This window comes from Carassius auratus, chromosome 3 (genome assembly GCF_003368295.1).
Source record: "Carassius auratus strain Wakin chromosome 3, ASM336829v1, whole genome shotgun sequence".
In the NCBI taxonomy this organism is placed as follows: Eukaryota; Metazoa; Chordata; class Actinopteri; order Cypriniformes; family Cyprinidae; genus Carassius; species Carassius auratus.
Genome location: NC_039245.1, coordinates 21,462,375 through 21,483,028, shown reverse-complemented (window position 1 = coordinate 21,483,028; position 20,654 = coordinate 21,462,375). Strand labels below are relative to the sequence as shown.

Below are 20,654 nucleotides of genomic sequence, written 5' to 3'. Positions count from 1 at the left end.
TCTGATATATTCACATCTGCTTAGACTATCAGAGGTCAGATGAGTGGAGTATCGTGCTAATAGAGGACAGGTCTGGATGGAAAATGCTTTGTAAATGGCTTCTGTATGCTTCTGTTTTATATTCATAATGGATATGCACATATCAAACATCTGAAACTGCATTATACTGTCTGAGAAAATTAACAAAAGACATATTTTGATTTATAACTGGAGGTTGGTTTCTAGGTGATGATATTAAGGACAGAACTAAAAAAACTCTCTTTTATATAAGTAATTATATAATTTATTTTAAATATATAAATATATAATGTAGTTTATTAGCTAAATATTTCATTATTACTTTTGCCTGATTTTTACAACAGATGTCTTACATGTTGTTTTATTTAAATTTATTTAATTTTCCTCTGGACCGGCTTAAATATTTGGAGTCTTGTATTTTGCACAATTATATCACTGCCATATTGCAGCATTAGAGCTCAGTAGTGTTCAACCATTCTGAAACTTAATATCTTTTGTTTTATTTTATTTTATTTTGTTTTGTCCCATGCATTATTTTCAATGCAATTATTTTTTTTGTACATGCACTTCTTAATTTATATTACCCTCCTCATAATTTGAGAATTTATATTTTATATTTAATTTTGTTTCTGTCTGGGCAGACATAAATATGTGGAATCTTGCTGTTTCTACAATTCTTTAACTTCTCATTCTGCAGTATTTGTGCTCTTCGCTCAGTCGTGTTCTTGCAGTGTGAGAGATTATATATTATTGTGTCCGTTCATAACCTCATACATCAATTAAGTCAGCATTCTGTGGGATCTGATTAATCAGTTTTTTAATGAAACAGGTGCTTGGACAGGTGTTGTGTTATGAATATGAATATATGTCTTTCTGATTGCACATACAAGGGAGCGTACATATAAGAAATGCAAATTTTCCAGATCCTCCGGCTTCACATAAGAAGAGCCGTTTTCTTTGCTGCGAGGTTTCGCCCATCATTGATCAAGACTTTGGCTGGATGACGTGCACTTTTATTAAACTGGTTTGCTGTTGGGTGAAGGCAGCTGGAGACGAATCAAGTGGCAGATGAGCTGGCAGGCCGTGCCACAAGTGTGAGGTGAGGGCTAGAGAGATAGACAGATGGACGGACAGATAGATAAATCATTTCCAGTGGAAAGACTAGCGAGGATAAGAAGCAGCCTGGCATTATCCCGTGCCCTTTAGTGTTTAAAAGGATCCTGGCATAACATTGAGGTATTTGGGGCAGCAGAGCCACGCAGAAACACGCTCCCACAAACCCCCACCAATCATTTGCTTTATGAGGCGCCTGCTGATGCCATGGTAACCCTCCTGTCCCGGGCACGGTGCAAGCCCTAGTGTGCCAAACAAATGCCATGGGAACTTTTTTTTTTTTAACCCATGTTGCCCAGAAACCTTTGAGATTTAGTAAAACCAGTGGATTCACAAATTAGGCTCAGAGAGAGAGAGAGAGAGAGAGAGAGCAGAGAGAAACCTAAAGTTTAATGTTTACGGTTTCTATGCACAAATGACCCAGAAATGGTGTAAATTATATAATTATATGCTGATTTTAGTGCTTGTTTTAAAAACAAGTCCTATTTAGGGAAATTTAGGGGTACAATCTGTTAAGGACACACACACACACGCATATATATATATGTGTGTGTGTGTGTGCGCATCTTTTTTGCATTCAAACAAACACAACTGTTTAATGACAGTATAACATCTCTTCTCCTGTGATTTCCACATAACCCCAGGTTATCGAGACGCTCTCTCTCTCTCTCTGACATCACGCCAGCTTAGTGCCGGTCCTGCATCACACAGTCTCTCACACGCACACAAAGAAGTCTTGTTTAGCGTGTTTTAATTCCCTTAAATTAGGGAGCCGTGCCAGGTCCTGCACTAGCAGCCCTCACACCATAAGCAGACTTCTAATTGTCCCTCATCTGACACGCAGGGTCCCTTATCCCAGCTGAAGAGCGCTGCTGCTCCCAGGACTGCATGTGCTCTGTTGTTCACTTTCACACATTACATGCATGCATGACTGCACCGTTTAGATGCGGCTGGATGAGGATAATCAGATAATCAGCATGCAAATATTTCAATGAACTATTCTGAACTGAGGAATGCTACTCAATTGAGAAAAATAATAAGAAGAAGGAACTGACATGATGCTCCTAACCTAAATAAAGCTGCAGGACGCCTGCTTGTGCTTTACATTTTTCATTAGCGACTGCAGCATGAACATTTACCATGGTAACCATCATTACTGCTTAAATAATTACCATATAGTTACTGCTTTCTCATCATAGTAGATTAATATGGGAACTCCTTCAAACAATATAATCATTTGGCATTTCATGTCTTTTTTTTTGGGGGGGGGGGTCGACAGTTCTCTTATTAAGTTTAATAAAAACAACTAATGTATTTATATATTTTAAATAAGTTTGTATTTATTATTTCGTATTTCATTTATATATTTTAAATAACAGAAATAATTACTAAAACTATTTTAAATACATTTTGTCTATTTCTTGTATTGTATTTATTTAATTGAAAGAATTAAAAATATATTGTCCTTATTATTTTATATAATTTTCATTCAGATAAAGAACAGAAATAATAATAAATAAATTTGCTTATTTTGCATATTTTTATTTTATGTATATCTTTAATATAATTTTATTTGAAATAAGTTTATATCCATTTTGTCATCATTTCATTAATTTTATGTTATTTATTTTATTTAAATACATGAAATAGCTTTAAAAACAATTTGTCTTGTTTTAAATAAAAATATTTTATATAACCAAATATAAAAAAATATATATATAACCAAATATAAAAACTTAGATTTTTCTAAATGAATGCTCATTTTACACCACTTTTATTCAAAACATATGTGTGTGTGTGTGTGTGTAAATATATATATATATACACACATTTCATTGATAAAGCTGTCTGTAGTTGTTTATTGATTTATTTATTAACTGACATCTAAGTAACATTTATGGCTAAATATCTGCTGATTTATTGGCCTTATATTTATTGACAGGCCTCCAGTCTGTCATGCATAGACCTCCAGAGGGGCAGGGTTCAAGGGGCAATCACGGTTCGGAGAGGAGGGGATGTCTCCGTTGTCCCCTTCGGTTGGTAAGTTCTCAGTGTAACCTAACTCTAAAACATACTTAAAATTATTTTATCACAATGTATGTTGCCAAACAATCAGACACATACACGTCAACATCCAGGTCTCAGCTGATCATTACGAGCAAAAATTAGCAAACACAATATGTTTGCACTGTTGTATTGGCAATTAAATTTCACTAAAGTAAATTCAAATGGAAAGAGGCAGGTAAAGTGTGTAGATTAACAAGCACGTCCATGCATATCCAACATGAACCATACTGCTCCAGTAAATGCGGTCTCTGAAGTAAATATTTGTCTGTATGTTCACACAAACACTCTGCTGACACCCAGAGCCCAGTGTTGGTTGATGTGAGTGAGTCTGCTGATGGCAGGCGGGCGGCTGGCGCGGCTCCGTATGGCTACAGCTGCACGGATTGCACTTCCTGCCGTTTTCTGTGTCAAAGTCCTCTCTCCCTCTCGCTAACACATACTCACACAAACACAGGCATCCATGCTGGCTGCATCCTGCCCGCACGCTAGCTCCTCCTGATTGGTGCTCGCTCTGCGATCTTCTGTTTATTTATTCATTTTTTCCCGCCATCCCAGGAAGAGGATTTCTTCTGGCAGGAGGCGAGGGAATGGCGCAGGACAGGCAGCGTGACCCAGGGTTCAGGTGGCAGCTGTGTTATGACTTCTCTGCCAGGTCGTGGATGATGGTATGATCACCCTCTCTTTCTTTTCGCTCTCTTTCACTTGCTTAGCAAAATGTCTCCCACTTTTTTACAACTTCCTGAACCAATCAAACATCAGTTTACTATCTATCTATCTATCTATCTATCTATCTATCTATCTATCTATCTATCTATCTATCTATCTATCTATCTATCTATCTATCTATCTATCTATCTATCTATCTATCGAAGATTTGTATTTTCTATTGATGAAGTTCTCTTAAAGCTGTATGAATTGCTATATGCACTTTGATTGGACTAATATTCTGTTTTAGTATTTAATTTCACTTTTTACACTACATCTATTGAATGAAATAGGAAAAACGTAAAGATTCCTTTGCTTTAATCCTTTTACAACATTATATGGCCTTCCTAAAGACTGGAGCGACAAAGATCTGTGTTATTTAATACTAAATTACATTAGGTTTGTTTTAATTGAATTTAATAATTGAATTTAACAAGGTAGAAAAAGTCCCTTAGGACACAGCTACAAAGAAAATTAATCTAATAATTAAATTGGGGCTGTTCAAAACAATATCCTAATTAATGATTTAATTTTCTGCTTCGAAACGTCAGCTGTTTTTTTTTTTTTTTTCAAACATTGTATTATTGTTGGTTCCACCATGATGGATCTGGGAATATTTAAATTTTTGTGCTACTTTCCCCTTTTCAATTAAGGCTAATTAATGGTGGAAAGTGATGTAAAGCACAACCCCTAAACACAGAGGGTCCTCAGATGAGGGATTTCAGAGTCTTATCGGGGGATCTGACACAGTTTAAACCTCATGGGCCTGTCACAGAGACCGCCTGCTGTGCTGCTGTGTATGTAGGGCAGAGAGAAGCAGGCGCTGTGTCTGTGGAGGAAGACTGATAGAGAGCTTAAGTCCTTTGAGGAAAAACACTGGAGGATAATGCTAAAGGGTGGCAAAATCATGGGGAGATTATAAAGAGAACGGCTCTGTGTCAGGTTGGGGTTTCTAGAGATTGAACAACTTTGGTTTCAGTTCTAGAGGGGACCAAGACTTGTCATTGTCTAGTTTTGTAGAAAACCATCCATGTATTGGTGCTTTAAAGAACCCAGAAATCAACAGACTGATGTGAAACATCAAGAACTTACTGAGTCTCCAAAGAACCATACAGTCAAATCAAGGGCTATTCACAATTTTTCTTTTTTTTTTATTGCATTACTTTTCGATTTTTTTATGTGTTTATATATATATATATATATATATATATATATATGTGCTAAATGGACATCTTTGTTCACGTATTGACATAAGTTCACGTATTGAGTCTTTTACAGTGTTTCAGACTCAAATGGCGTTCTAAAAATGTAGTGCTCAAGTTGAAAAAAAGTTTATACGTTTTTTTTTTATTTAATTTCATTGCTCGGATCCCACGTCTCGCTTTTAGTGTGAATGGCCTCTTAAAAATGGTTCTTCACCTCAAGGTGCTAAAGAACCATTAAGGAACTTTTATTAATAGACTTTACTAAGTCAATACTTACTGATCTGAACAAACCCCTAACCTTGAGTATTTTACTTTATTATAGAGAATATTCCTCAGAATCATTTAACCATATAGAGACCAGAAGATATCCACATTATTACACTGCCCAAAAAAACGACATTTTAATTTGTTATTGCATTTCACTGCACTACTTTTCCATAGTTTTTCTGTATATAAGTGCTAGATGAGACCGCTTTTTAAAAACGAGACCCTCATGTTAAAATAAATGCAACTTGTAAAAAAACGCATCTCAACCTTGCTGTTTTAAATTCCATTTCAGTGCTCCCATCTCGCGTTTTTCAATGCAAAAACACTTATGGCCCCTAGAAATAGTTCTTCACCTAAAGGTCTTAAAGAACCACTAACACAGTTTACTAACACAGTACTTGGGGTTTGTGATCTGACCAAACCCTAACCTCCCGAGTATGAATCTTTACTGTGGGGAATATTGTTTAAATCCTTTTGAGAGGTTTGCTGTTACTACGATTTTCTAAGATTTTCACTTGGTGGACGATTAAACAGGAGAAAAAGCCCAATAGATTTGCATTGAACAATGAACTTGAGCCACATTTAGAGACCACAAGCTCATGATTGTGGACAATATTTGACCTACCAACCATATATCAACATGCTAGCATAATAGAGGAGACTTTTACATCCTGTATAAAAGGTTCTTTTATATATTCAATTCTAGTTTTAATGCAAGAATCGTTATTAACATATTCCAATTCCTTCAATCCTCCAGCCATCGCTTTCTCTCGCTCGCTAGCACATCCCTGTCATCTGTTCAGATAATCCTGCTTCCTTGTCCTAGTCCAACTTCCTCTCTTTTTCCTTCTCGTCTCGGCTCTCTTCATCTGTCCAAGTGTTTGTCAATCCCTGGCCACAGATGTCCACACCTCTTCCTCTCACCCGCTCCATATCTCTGTCTCCCTGTGCACAGATGCCCACTTTGGCCTGCAACAGCTGTCCCGCCATGTGCTGCTACCAAGTGTTGATGCGCTGTTGGGAAAGGAAAGGGAGGGGGTGGGCTCATGAATATTCATGTTAATTTGGACCCATTCTACCAAACAGAGCCTGGCACTGCCAAGGAAGCCCCTCCCCTCGATGAGACGGTGGAAGAGAGGAACCGTGAGACTAGGCCAGACTCTGTGGCCTGATTCCACCGAATAAAGGCCAGAGAAAAGAGAAGACGATCCCAGAAAATATCATCATTATCACACCGCCTGAGATATATGGAGAATCATTGGGAAAAAACAAAACACCCAAATTTCATTCATAAAGATGTGCATGGATTTTAAAGTCTGACAAACACTGGCCCATCATTTGCACATTCACAAGTGAGTGAACAAAAACGAACAGATAATCAGTTCTTTGAAGAATTAGGCTCTTCAGTGGTTCCACACTGGAATTGTGTTTGTGGTTCTTGGGAGATTAAACGTGTTTTTGACAATTAATCTGTAGGTTCTACGTATTTTTATATTGGTTTCTACTCACAGAACATGAAAATCCCTAGATGTTTTTTATTTCAGATTCATAAAAAAGCTAATAAGATGAGCCAATATTCAGTTGAGATGTTTACTTTTAAAAATAAGGTTCCTTTTTGGAGCACACTGGAATTGTCTTCAAGGATCTTTGGAGAATAAAACATAGTTTTGATGATGCATTTAGGCTCTTCATATTCACACATTGGTTTCTTCCTAAAGATAATAAGAATCTAAAATGCAATCTGATTGTTTCTCCTAAACCGTGAAGATGTTAAATGGACTTTCCTAAAATCTCCTTATGTTTTTCCTGTGAAAAGTCTTAATAATGTCTCAAACTGTGCTCAGAGTTGCACAAACTTGAACATTTCTCATCAAAAAGCATATGCTCTTTTATAGCTCTATACTCTTACTGCATGTCTATTATTGACTCATTTGTGCCTATTTTGATGAGAAATGTCAGAGACAAAGTTGATACGTTTATGAATATATGAGTATAAATGAAAACTTAACCTGTGAGCAATTGATCTGGGTTTTTTGAAGCACCAGTACGTTTTGCATTGTCCAATTACAACCAAAAAGTGATGGAGAAAGAAAGATAAAAAGGCTGCAGCAGTTTTTAGCAGTGAAGAACTAATCCTGGAAGGGAAGACAGATGAGGATTGAGGAAGAATGATGGGAAGGAGCAGAACGGTAGATGGGGCAGGAGAGGTGTATGGTGATAACAGATGAGAAAGGCTGGAGCTGGAGGAGGGGGTCAGTCTCTGGTGTGTGTGTCCTCGGCTCTCTTTCATGAAGAGCCAGGGAAGCAGATTATAGCAGGCCTCCTCTTTCAGTCTCTCCAGGGGAGGACAACCCCTCTCCCCCAGCAGCCACTGACTTTAATGCTCTGCATCCCGCTGGAGCAGCCTGGATCCAGACCAGATGCAGCGCTACACACACACACACACACACACTGGACCTCCATCCAACCCATCTGATGGATTGACCCTGCTGCACTAATATGCATATTTAGGCCGATGCATTGCATTTCTTGTTTTTTGATTCATTTTAATCTGTTCTTTCTCCATAATCATGCTCAGGTACATAAGAGGCCGGATACAGGGTTTACAGTGTGTGTTTGTGGATTGCATCACTATTATTTATTTACTCACATTATTATTTAACTTCAGACATTGGGGTTTTTTGTATCGTGGATGATAAAGTGAATGGAAACGGGAGGAACTCGAAGCATTATCTTGAGATCGGTTTTTGAAAGAAGTCTCATATGCTCACCTATATTTTTTCAAAAAATATTTTTATTCCTGTGATGTAAAGCTGAATTTTCAGCATCATTCCTCCAGTTTTAAGTGTCACATGATCCTTCAGAAATCATTCTAATATGCTGACTTACTGCTAAAGAAACATTTCTTATTATCATCAGTGTTGAATATATGTACATATATTCAGGATTCTTTTGATGAATAGAGAGTCAAAAGAACAGCATGTATTTGAAATATAAATCTTTTGTAATATTATAAATGTCTGTACTGTCACTTTTGATCAATTCAATGCATCCTTGCTGAATAAAAGTATTAACTTAAATCGTACAGACACAAAACTTAGTGTAATTATATAAAAGTGTGCACTATTATGGTGTAAAAATATACAATATTTTTAGATATGTATTATTTTGTGCCCCCAAAACACACTGTCCAGAAGGTAGATGAGTTGGGCTCTCTCTTTCTTTAATCAGGTTTATGTAAAGCCCTCTTGCTGGTGTAAGATAAGCTCGGCGCTCGCAGGCGTATCCTCCAGAGACTCGCTCTCCTGCAGCAATGCTGTGCACCGACCTGATAAGCTGAGAGAGCTGCATTCTGCTCCAATCCCGATGGAGCCTCACCATCAGTGACCAATCACAGCGCAGCTTCCCGTTGTCTATCTCATCGCTGAGCATACGTAATCTACCTGACTTGGTAGGGTCAGGCCGAGGGGCTTAAGTGATTTTGTATCCCTCTTCTATGATGCATTAGCCACACGTGCTGGTTTAGGATACGCTATAGTAGATTATGGCATTACAAACAGTGTTGAATAGCTCAATTTAGACCGTCACTTTAATAAAATAAACTTATAAAACCTTTATTAAAGAAACATCTGAAATATTGTTAAGCTTTTCCTGTAATAGTCAGATAGTTTGATCTCACAACGTCTCATCAGTCTCTGTGTCGTTCCACTTTTTAAAAAGCTTTGAAAGTCTTCTCAGTCTTTGCCAGATTAAGCATGTGCTCTTCAGGGGGGGGCAACACACACCTTTAAAATGAAAGGCACTTTGAACATTTAAATGAGGTACAGTTCCCAGGGATTATTTCCCCGAGCCCACAGAGGTAAACACACTTTGCTTTGAAGGTAAAACCTTCGGACAATTTTCTCTACTGCAGTCAGACTGTAAATGTGCACTACACATTTATATTCTTTTATTTTATTTTACAATTTCCGTATTTATATTACAATGTCATCAATAAGGTGAAAAATCTTAATAGAGAAGTACATGGTGTTGATCATGGACAGTGTAATTTTAAAGCATGTAAAGTAACAGAGTAGATGTTTTGGACATGTACAGTAACGGGAGAGGAGGTGTAATGGTTAATCCAGGCATATTCATAGCTCAAATGCTTCTTTTGCCTTAGGTTGAGGGATGTGTGATTATAGCTGTGCTCTACCTCAGTCGTTGGCCCGGTTCACCCGCCAAGGTCAGCATTCCTGGCCCTGGCCGTTGCTTAGCTGAATCTGAGTCTTTTCAGCTCTGAGTAGCCCTGCTAAATTAAAGACAGACAGTCAGAAATTAAGGCCAAGCCAAGGAACAGGCAGCAGAGCCTAAATTCAGTTTGCACCGCACAAAATAAATGACCCTCCTGTTTGAAGTGATGCAGGGAAGAACGAAGCAGGCATTATCTACCTTGAAAGAAAAAAAAAAGGTTTGAGAGTCTAAATCAGAAACTTTAGATATTTATTTATAAATTTTATCTTAAATCATGCATCTTGATCTTAAAATAAACCAGGGTTAAATAACATGCTCCTCTAGTGAAATTCAGTAAAGCTTATATTTTTATTATGGTAGATTTTTGAACCCACAGAAACCAGTTTCTGAGATGGATTCAGTCTCAGTCTATGATGTCTTCATTTCCGACAGCAAAATGTTTTAAACTTTGACCTGTTTTGGTGAACTGTATGTCGACCTTTGGCTGTTTTTCTAAGTAGCCATATGTTCTCTTGAATTAATCGTATGAAACAATTTTTTATAAATTATCAAAATGCATTACTACAACTGCAAGGAATTTTATTTTTGGCCTTTAGGGGTAAAGATCACGTGAGTAATATTGCTTTGAATATTTTGTGTGCACTTGTGTGAGTGAATATAATGTATATGTATATACAAGAAAAAAAGGCTAGAAAGAAAAAGTAGATTCAACTATATTACACTTTTTTTTTTAAATATTATTTTTGTATTTTTGTTTTAATGAATGTAGCTAGCGAATTATCTTTCTTCCTCTCTTTTTGTTTGCTCCAGTGTTTGCGGCGGTGAAATCAAAAACCTGTCACATGTGTTTTCTACATTGTATATTTGTAAATCACGTTCATTAAGGATTCTCTCTCTCTCTTGTTAGAAGCTCTTCTTCAGTTCGTTTGAAGAGCACCTGCGCAGCATCAGTTTCTTGTTCCTTTCGTCCAACATTTAATGTGATCATATACCGTTCAAAAATGTTTGGGAAAATATGACAGCTTCATAAACAACCAATTCAATCAGTGTTCATGTCTCTGGCCTTTCTTCCCGCGCTTTATTTAATTGTATTCATCATGTGCATAGTGTTCAGATTTATTTTAAGAAAAAAATTCAAGACAAATTCTCCATTCTCATGTGAATAATTTCATTGCGGACAGTCGATTTTTTTTAATTTCTTAATTTAAAAGTTTGCCTGTTAGCTATTGTTTAAATATTAGATACAATATTCTTCTATAAAGCGTAATAAAAGCATATATAATATTTACATTCTATAATATAATTTCGTTTAAACTGAGATAGTAACACATTTGTTGGTTTTCCCTCTTTGCCCGAGATGTTCAGATTAGATCACCGAGCTGATATTTGTACTTAAAAAACCTTTTAACATCGCAAACGTATAGCCTATTAATAAATATAGAAATACTGTAAATTGAAAGAGCAATAGCTGCTCGAAGTGATTTGTCTTATAGACCGTTTAATAATATTATTCTGTTTATTTGAAAGGATGAAAATATATAAACAGTGTTTGCAATTCACAAATAGCCTATTTTATTAGTAGGCTATATATTTTTATAAAATGAAATTGATTTTGACATTAATTTATTTATATTTAGAAATATTGTCAACTGTAAACGTTTTAACGTTTTATTCAAATAATGTTTTAAAGAAATCTTTGATTCGCATTCGTGTTTCTGACGGTGGTTTAATTTTTAATGCAGCAACCAATATTAGTAATAATAATAAATGAATTTATTTATTTATTTATTGATTACTTTTATTGGCTTAATGGAAAATAGTTTTGCCATGTTTTCAGAAATGTTTAAAAACAGATAAAATGGTGAGTGATTTAAAGGCTAATAATAGAAAATCTTGATAAATAAAGAAAATAAAATCGAAATCAAAATCCAAATAAATAATGTAAAAAAAATATTAGATAAAATATGCGGAGCATGGTTTGCTGCTTAATATTTTGTTTGTTAGATTTTCTTCTGTGATTTATTGAATATAATTTCGTTATACTACTTCCTTTGGGTGTTTTATTTAATCTTTTACCATTTTGGTTCATTGTATATTTTTCTGCCTTATTGTAGGCCTATTTTGAGATACAAACGAAAAAAATTACATGCATTTGTTTCGTAAAATTGCCGCATTATTAATAGAAAAAACAACTATAAAATGACAATCATAAATGCTAAAAAAGACTTTTGTGTCATTATAGTAAAAAAAACATTCTGTTTACATGTGCAGGGTTTATAATTGTATTTATTTTTTATTTTACTTTGCATGTATTATAGGAAAGGTGATTTGTTTGATAATGTAGTTGGCAGCTGCATCACAGCGCGCGCATCAGGGCTTCACTGAAGGTCAGCGCGTGTCTCTTTCGGGTCGTTTAGAGGTCTTTCTTCTGTTTTACAGCCAATGTATGTTGAATTAATTAAAACAGACGTAATTAACAAAGATTCCCCCAAATAAGACGACCTTTTCGAGTTTACCTTCAAACGCATCTGGCACACGTTGAATTAATTAAAACCCGTCTGCATTTACAAATTACAGCTGAATGTAACAATATCTTTTTTTTTTTTAAATCGTTATTTATAATTAAAATCAGAATTTGATTTTAAATAGGATAAAATGTAGCTCATTTCAAAAGAAATGTAGATTGTTACCCATCATCACAGCACTTCAGATTTTGCTGCATCGTCTTGTTTCATCAAATAGTGATCAGAATTGATCGGTGACCAAACTGCACTACACCTGTTCACCTGCCGACTGAACACTTTCACACCAGTGCACTATTAGTGCATAGTGTTTACTTGTGCACTCATTTGATAACATGACAAGAATAATGGAGACACAGAAATATCACTCTAAACACCTGAATTCGTGCATCGCTCGAGACGTCACCATTTAACATTGTGGTTGCAAAAGTGAAGTCACACACTTCATCCATCTCTGCTTCTCTCTCTCTCTCTCTCTCTCTCTCTCTCTCTCTCTTTCTCTCTCTTTCTCTCTCCGGTGAACGGTATAATCCCCTGCCGTCCCTGCTTCACTCCAAGCCCGTATTTAATTCCCTTAAACCCCCAGCTGCCGTTCTGGTTCCTCTGTGAACAGAACAGACTGTGAAGCGCTCCCGGTTATTAATAATTCACCAGCCACTGCACGAATCCGTCCACGAGCGTTCTGCACGGGCCACGCAAGGGTAGCACATGTATTTTAGCAACTGCACAGGCTACTTAACATACATTAATTAGTTATTTGAAACGTTAGTGCGGCGCCGGTATTCGTCTCGGCGACATCAAGTCTATATTCCTCACTCATCGCTTAGATTTCCGCGATATCTTTGCGCGAAATGACGTCCTCTCCGTGATAACTGATCGTGTATCCGTGCAGTGAGGAGGAGGAGGAGGTCATGGAGATCACCCTGAGGAGGTCTCCAGTGGGATGGATGGAGATTGAGCACCAGTTCACCCAGAGTCCGTGAGCTGAAGCTGCGGAGGCACAAAGCTGCTGTCGCGCGGCGCGATCTCGACTCGAGCCACGGAGAGACGCTCGAACCGGGAGCGATTTGTACCGGAGAGCTTCGGTGAACGGAGGAACGGTCGCGCTGAATCTTCCTCGGCCGCCAAGGTTTCATTTGAAGGGACAAGTCTTTTTTTCTTTTTTTTTTTTGGTACCTGCTGAAAGACAGAAACGACCCCCCGAAAGTTTCCGTGCGTAAAAGTTGGCTGTTTTCCGAGGTCCACGGGCCTGTCCAGCAACCCGGTTCTTCTGCTTCCGGTATCAACATAGAAAAAAGATTCATTTGCTTTAGCTCACCCACCACGCTGCTTTTTTTCGGGAGAAGTTTTTTTTTTTTCTAACGGAGTAAAATGGGTCTTTGAGACTGTTGGCAATATTCCCCGCTCCACGATGGTACGTTATGTGTAAATCAACTTTGCTCTTCTTATTTCTGCTTTAGAATGCTGGTAAACACAGAGATGGGGTTTAGATTGACAATATGACAGGCTAAATGTTCCAGAGTCGTTTTGGGGTGTTTTAGTCTTGCGCAAAAACTCTGGATGTGTTCTAGTTCTCATTCGGCTCGATGCGCGTAATGCCACTGTGTGTGTATAGCTGAAATAATGCTTGAAGTTGTTTATACTGATTGGGAAGCGTTTTGGACACTGCTGAATATTCTCCAGTATCATTGCATTAGGATTTTTGCGGTGCAATAATTTATCACTCGGTTTGCGCATAATATTAGTCTAAAGTGCCATGCAATATCATAATGTGATATCATAGTTTAACTTTGATCCTGTAGCATTCAGACTTTCAAAACAAGTGTTCTGGATCCATCCCATTAAGACGGTGGATAATGAAGTGTTGCGTAGAATAATAACCCTTCAGTTTACTTGTATTTCAGTGTTATTGGGATTACAGGTGACACATGCACATGTAACATGCCATTACTCAAATTGTTCCACTGCGCGAGCTTGTCACAGGACGACAGTCGCCGCCCACATGTCGTCTGTCAAAGAGAACAAAAGCTTTGAGGGGTTAAATATAGAACAATAGTGCTGGATGCAACTTAGTTCGTGTCCATACTAACTTTCTGCTGCAGAGCGTGTTGCACGTGAAGTCATTGCATTAAAGTGCATTTTGACTGGCATTGATTAATTGCATCGTTTTTTTCCTTGAAATTTATTTTGCTTGAACATAGTTTTGTAAGTCTATATAAACAACATTTAAATAAGAATAGTAATAAAACAATTTAATATTATTTGTATATATTAAAGAGGCCGATAAAGAAGCGATATTTAGCCGATATCTGTGTCTGAATTCAGTTTCAAAATCTAATGTCCAGTCCATGTATAAAACACAGTTTCTACAATTTAATTTGGTTCTTGTTAAACATATTTGGTAAAGTGTGCATGTCAGTTATAATTATAATTTAATCAGCTATAATTAAATCGTTTTGGAACTGACTGATTGTAGCCCTCATTGATCTGAGCTCATGCACCTCCATTTTTAAATGAACATTTCCAAAATGATCCATAGTGCTTTTTTCCACTTAAAACCTGAGGTGCATGAGCTCAGTCAAAGAGGCCTACGAGCAGTTGATTCTAAAAGAAATACAAAAGCTGTACTATAAATTGACAAACAGATAGAATCCAAGATTTGGTGATAATACAGCATAATGAGAGATTTACAGGCAATTTTAAAAGTCCCTTCATTTTTTTTTTTTTATTGACCAGAGCATGTTATTTATGGATACAGAAGAGGAAATATGCAGGCCTTCAATAGTTTTTTTTTAACAGTATATGGCAATATTTAGAAAACTAAGAACACATGGAACTTGCATTTGAAAATATCATATTGGCTGAATTTTGGGATCCTGATGCAAGGACATCTGTTCAGAGTTAGCTCTACTCTAACCTCAAGATATAGCTTGATTTTTACCTCTCACCAGTCAGGCCACAATAAGCCGATCTGAGGAGACATCAAGCTATTGGCAGTCAACTGAAGCACATTACCCAGGTGTCCTCATTTCAGAGTCGAAATGTTCAGCTAATTTATGCATCGGCCTTCTTTATTTTCAACTCGCTGCACACACAGTTTTCAGTTCTCCTCTACTTTGACCAAGTTCGGAATCCAGATTATATTTGATTGCATGACTGATGCAAGGTTTGTAGCGTACTTGTTGATGATTTCCAGATGGGCCTGAATATCAGCACATTAATGTGGATAATTATTTGTTTATCCGCTCTCTTAAATGGCACGCACCCAAATAGGCCACTGCAGAAAGAAACGAGGGAATCGATTCAAAGCTGACTCCACATGGGATTAACGTCTTCTCTTAAAATACGAATTTAATTAAGCTTCCAAACGATATGATGCGAGATAGTTAGAAGAGTTGACAGCTAGTTGCATTGCAGCTACAGCAGGCCTCTGTCAAATAAATAGATGCTTAAAAAGAAATGCCTTTGGAAGAGACTTTGATGACCGTTGAAATGAAGAACAGATTTATGATAACAAACAATGCATCCTATAGTCTGTTAACCAAAAAGCTTTCATGCAAGCTTTCACCATGCAGCAGCAGAATATAGAATGGAATCCATTATTTTGTAGTCAGTGTTTGATTTGTTTGAGTGAGAGAAGGTGTTGATGTTAGCATAGCAGTTGTTATACATTTATTTGACATTAAAGATGTAAGACATTTGTGTTACTTAATTTATTTCCAAGCCCCAAACTGAAAAGCCTGTGTGCCATGTGTTAGTGCTCCCTGTGGTGGAGTGCTAGTTCCCCTGTCAACTGGACTTGATCTTATGACCAATCAACATTATGAACAAGTCATTTGACACAGATGTCCCTGATTCATTAGCTATTGGTTTTAGCTTTTTCTTTTATTGCAAATCAATGATGTGATGTTAATGGAACTCTGGTTATCAGTATGTTGTCATGCACACCCGTTCATTATCATAGCTGCATGTTTATGAGCTGCAAGAGCAATGCATTAATCTGATATTATTTAGCATTTTCATTAAATATGAAAAAAGGTCTTTATCTGGACAAAGATATCTGTTAACATTCTAACTGATCTTTGGACTACACTGGGGTGCGTTTCCCAAAACCATAGTTGCTAACCTGTTAACTTGGTTGGCAATATGAAATTGCATTGGAACCAACAAAGTTGCTAACTTAGTTAGCAACTGTGGTTTTGTGAAACGCACCCCTGGTCAGTTTGTATGTTTTTGAAATAGGTTACTAAATCGTACAAGCTCATTTAATTCATTTATTTGCCATTCACTGAAAAGAACCTGCTCATATGAGTCATTTGCTTGAGAACTGGACTACACTGGCTGGCTACGGTGTATGTTTTTGTTTCACTAAAAAAGAACAGACACATACAAGTCATTTGTTTTTGATTCAGAAATAATAAGTGGCATATGTTTAAAAAAATAATAATACATCGTTCGTCTTTTATCATCTTGATTTGTTAAAAAGAACCAGTTCAAATGAGTCATTTATTCAAGAATCACTGTTAACTCTTATGGATGTCGATGTACTTTAAAAAGAACCAGCTCATATGAATCATTTGTTCGGGAATCAAACTACACTGGCCGGGTTATTTGTTTTTGATTCACTGAAAAGAACTGGATTACATGAGTAATTTGTTCATGAATCGGACTACACTAATCGTTTGTTTTAATAAAAAATAAATTAATAAAAATGGCTCATAAGAGTTATATGTTTGTGAATCCGTCTCTACTGGTCACATTGTAGGCTATGTTGTGTTCATTCTACGTGCATGTAAAAGCAAAGGAAAGACATTGCATATTATTTGGTCTTTTATTGCTTTACAGTACAAAACAGGTTATAAACTCACTTTTTATTTGTATTTATTTTTTCCTGTGGCACTGATTCAGCAACAGTAAAGGAAATACTTGAACACTGGACTGATTTTAAATGGTTGTCAATGAAGAAATGTGCTTTTTGTGTCCAGATGGTGTAGTTGGGACATCTACCAGCAGGGACTAACCTCTAACCATAAGTATTAAATTTAGTCATATAACAGTCATGAATGATTCCTGGCAAAAGAGGAGATAATTAGGAACCCCAAACACCTTAGCAACACCCTGGCAACCACACACAGCATCATGGTAGCATGTTTGCTCTTTAAACAATGAAAATTAGTTTCAATGTCACTCCCCTGCCTTAGTTTTCCCACTTATGCTAATGAGGCATTTCATTAAAAACTTTCAATGTCTTATATGTTGTATTTAATGTAGTAAAATAAGGATTCATCCTTTATGATAGCCCCTAATCTGACACGACTCTGGCTCGCAGTTCCTGTGCTGACAGAATCAATGTTTAGTGCCCAAACAGCTCCGAAAACAAACAATGAGCAATCTGACAGGCCACCCTCCTCCTCAGCTTCATCATTACCCCTGTTCTGAGCTCATTTTGCTCTCCAGCTCCTCGAGAGATGGAGGTATGAAATGTCACATTTTTCCAGCAGTGAAGTGGCCCTGGCAAGCGTTCACACGGCATGCATTTCTGCTTTCATATATTTCCCCCCTCGCCGCTTTTAAAAAACAAATCCCCCTCCCTCCCTCCCTCCCTCGCTTGGCTTTGATGTGTCTTGCGTGTTACCTGGGTTTGTAGAGCGTTAACAGTTATGCAGAAGTCCTGTCGACTGTCAGTTTCTCTTGATCTCATGAATTTGGATGTAAAGAGGGATATCGTGAATAGTTTTTATTTGGGGTTGATGAAGTTAAAGGTTAGATAAACGAGTAAGCTTGAACCTCACCAAAACATGCATAGGCCTTATTTCACTTTTTCAAAAGCATGAGAAATCACACTTGGCAAGTGTCACCTACCGGATGTTGCGTGCTTCTATAGCTGAAGCTTGGCCAGCCACAAACATGCCACGAAAGCTGAGTATTAAGAAAGAACATCACCCATATTCTTTTTTTTCTCTCTTCTCACTGTACGACAGAACGCGTGTCAGGAGAGCCAGCTGATGGTGTCGACAGACTTCCATGTGCTTTTCTTCTCTAGTCCCGTTTGGTCTTGCGAGTCTCCATGAGATCTCGTGTCACTGTGAAATTGTTCCTGTCCCAAATGGCACCCTAAGCCTAGTCTCGCGTAGCCAGACCGAATTCATGGCAGTTTTCATTGGCCAAGAGTCTGTTTGACCGACATGTCAAACAACCAATCACAGTTCATTTCGTTCATCGTCACATTTCGAGGCGTGGAAATGTCACCACAATAACAGACTCTTGGACATAAGATTCTATGCCGCGAACTTTAAATATTTCACATACTTTTGAAAATCCAGCATTTTGTTGACCCCGATAAGCGCTCGTCGTCACAGTTGTAAACTCGACAGCTTTCTTCTTTCTTGAAGGGGTTTGGCACCATGGTACCTTTGTTTCCAGGTGGAACGTTAAAGAACGCGACACACACATCTCCCAGAAATCCTGTAGAATTCAACCAATCCGGTGATGACTTTGACACTCCTGAAGTGTTTCCACTTTTGTGTCCCATATGCATTAAACCTTTAGCCAATGGTCCGTGGGCGTGACGTCTGAGGCTGAGACTACCCTAAACCCTCACGGTCTTCCTCTGAAGGCCTAGTGTGTGGTCTCGCGGTCTGGGCAAATTGTCTAGTGTACACACTCAGAGGATTATAAGGCTAAAAATCGACTGAAACCATCTTCATGTCTGTGGTCTCTCATAGTTTTAAAATTGGTAAAGATTTTACAAGCATCTAGTGTGTCCCTGACCTAACGGCACTAAAGATCTTCTTTTTGAAACTTTATTGGCAGTTGACAAAGAGCAAAATGGTGTATCCCCCCCCCCCCTTATATTCTCTCCCACAAATTAGTTATTTAAAGGTGCTGAAAAATTAAACTATTTATTTTGTAAAATATCTCTGTGTAAATTGCATAAAAAATTCTAAAGTTCAGCACTAGAGTTTTGGGATCTTCTGCGGGTTAACAAGAACATTAACCAATCAGAACACTCTCTCCGCTTCTGGCTCATTTTGCGCGTTCTGATTTGCTGATGTGTTTTTGGTGGGTGGGGTTTTAGAGAAAGCGTAGATGTCTTTAGCAAAATAAACGAAGTCGCGTACAGGTACAGTGATATAATTTTTTTTCCGTTTTGCATGGTCACATTATTGTTATGTCAGTTAATTGTATTTCTCACCAAAACGAATAATAATTATTATTAAATTATCATTACTGAAAAAATGTAAAACAAATTGGCAAATAATACAAAATAAAAATGTGTAAATATGTTAAATATATAAAACGTGTATGAGACTTAAACAAAGTCTCCAGTTGCTTTCCATTTAAAGCTTACGTTGTTGTTGTTATTGTTTTTTTTGTTAAAAATGATCCAAAATCAATAATTATTAGTGGGATTACTGTACTTACAAAAGATTTGTATTTCAACGACAATGAGTTCTAAGGAACATTAAATTGCTTTTTGAGGTTAAAAGTACAGTTTCTTTTGATGACATTTGAATGACAATTAGAAATCAGACTGTACAGAAACTGAAATCTACAGTCTACAGATAACACGCTACATAGTCACACAAAGTTTATGTTGTTAACATTTAACAAAATTTTAGAACAGTTTAACAATAATAATAATTTGCACGGTTTAATATGATCTGAGATCAAATGTTAGATTAAATCACCACTTGTAGTGTGATTTATTGTAAAACCGGGCAGATGTGTTACTTACCTGATCAAATGACATCTTCCGGTGAAATTTCTTAATTTGGACATACTTGTAAGATGTTGTATCTGTAATTCTGAAGTACAGTAAAGATCCACACTGCTGTGTTGACTGACAGCTCACACATACTCCTCAAAACATTAGATTCATCCGCTCTGAGGAGCCATGACACACAACCCACATAAAAGAAGATCATTCTGCAAAGAACTGCAATTGCAGGTTTCAAACAGAGATGGCGATGAAGAGGCAAATCTTACAGACTTCAGATGTAATTTAATCACTGTTTATGAGAAACAATTAAAGCAACAGTTCATCCAAAAATGAAAATTCGGTCATCATTTACTCACCCACAAGTTGTTCCAGACCAGTATGAGTTTCTTTCTTCTGTTGAACACAAAAGAAGATATTTTGAAGAATGTGGGTAACAAAAGAGTTCGCCCATTCAGCTTTTTATGTTTCAGTTTCCATTCATTCTGAAAGTAACAACCAGTTCATCAGAATTATATCCTAGTCCTGATAATACAGTTGTATTTTTGCTTTTTCTTTCTTACCATCGTTTTCAGATAGACATATCGCTCACACTCATCACACTTTCACTGTGATTACTACACGGTTCACGTTTTGTTTTCACATTATGTGTTACTACCTATAATCTTAATGGAAGAGCAGTTTTGGGATCCCCTGTGAGCAGACATGAAATGTAACAGGCCCATCATTTCCCATCAGCAGACATTCTGAATCTGGCTGTTCATTGTCCACCTCGAAATATATGTGTGCTGATATTCAAGAGTT

The 20,654-nt window shown here is 37.1% G+C and overlaps 1 protein-coding gene across 7 annotated transcripts in view; it reads left to right on the top strand.

Moving 5' to 3' along the window:
* Nucleotides 1–20,654, top strand: part of LOC113050580 (nuclear factor 1 X-type-like) — a 158,984-nt gene that overhangs the window by 12,422 nt on the left and 125,908 nt on the right. For 6 of the 7 annotated variants that reach the window (XM_026213692.1, XM_026213782.1, XM_026213703.1 and 3 more), the window contains exons 2-3: nt 3,074–3,171; nt 3,754–3,863. In XM_026213692.1, the coding sequence (XP_026069477.1) occupies nt 3,147–3,171; nt 3,754–3,863 (135 nt within the window). In that variant the 5' untranslated portion in view covers nt 3,074–3,146. Of the gene's footprint in view, nt 1–3,073; nt 3,172–3,753; nt 3,864–12,773; nt 13,545–20,654 lie in introns of those variants that run through there. The other variant, XM_026213719.1, reaches the window with a different exon arrangement.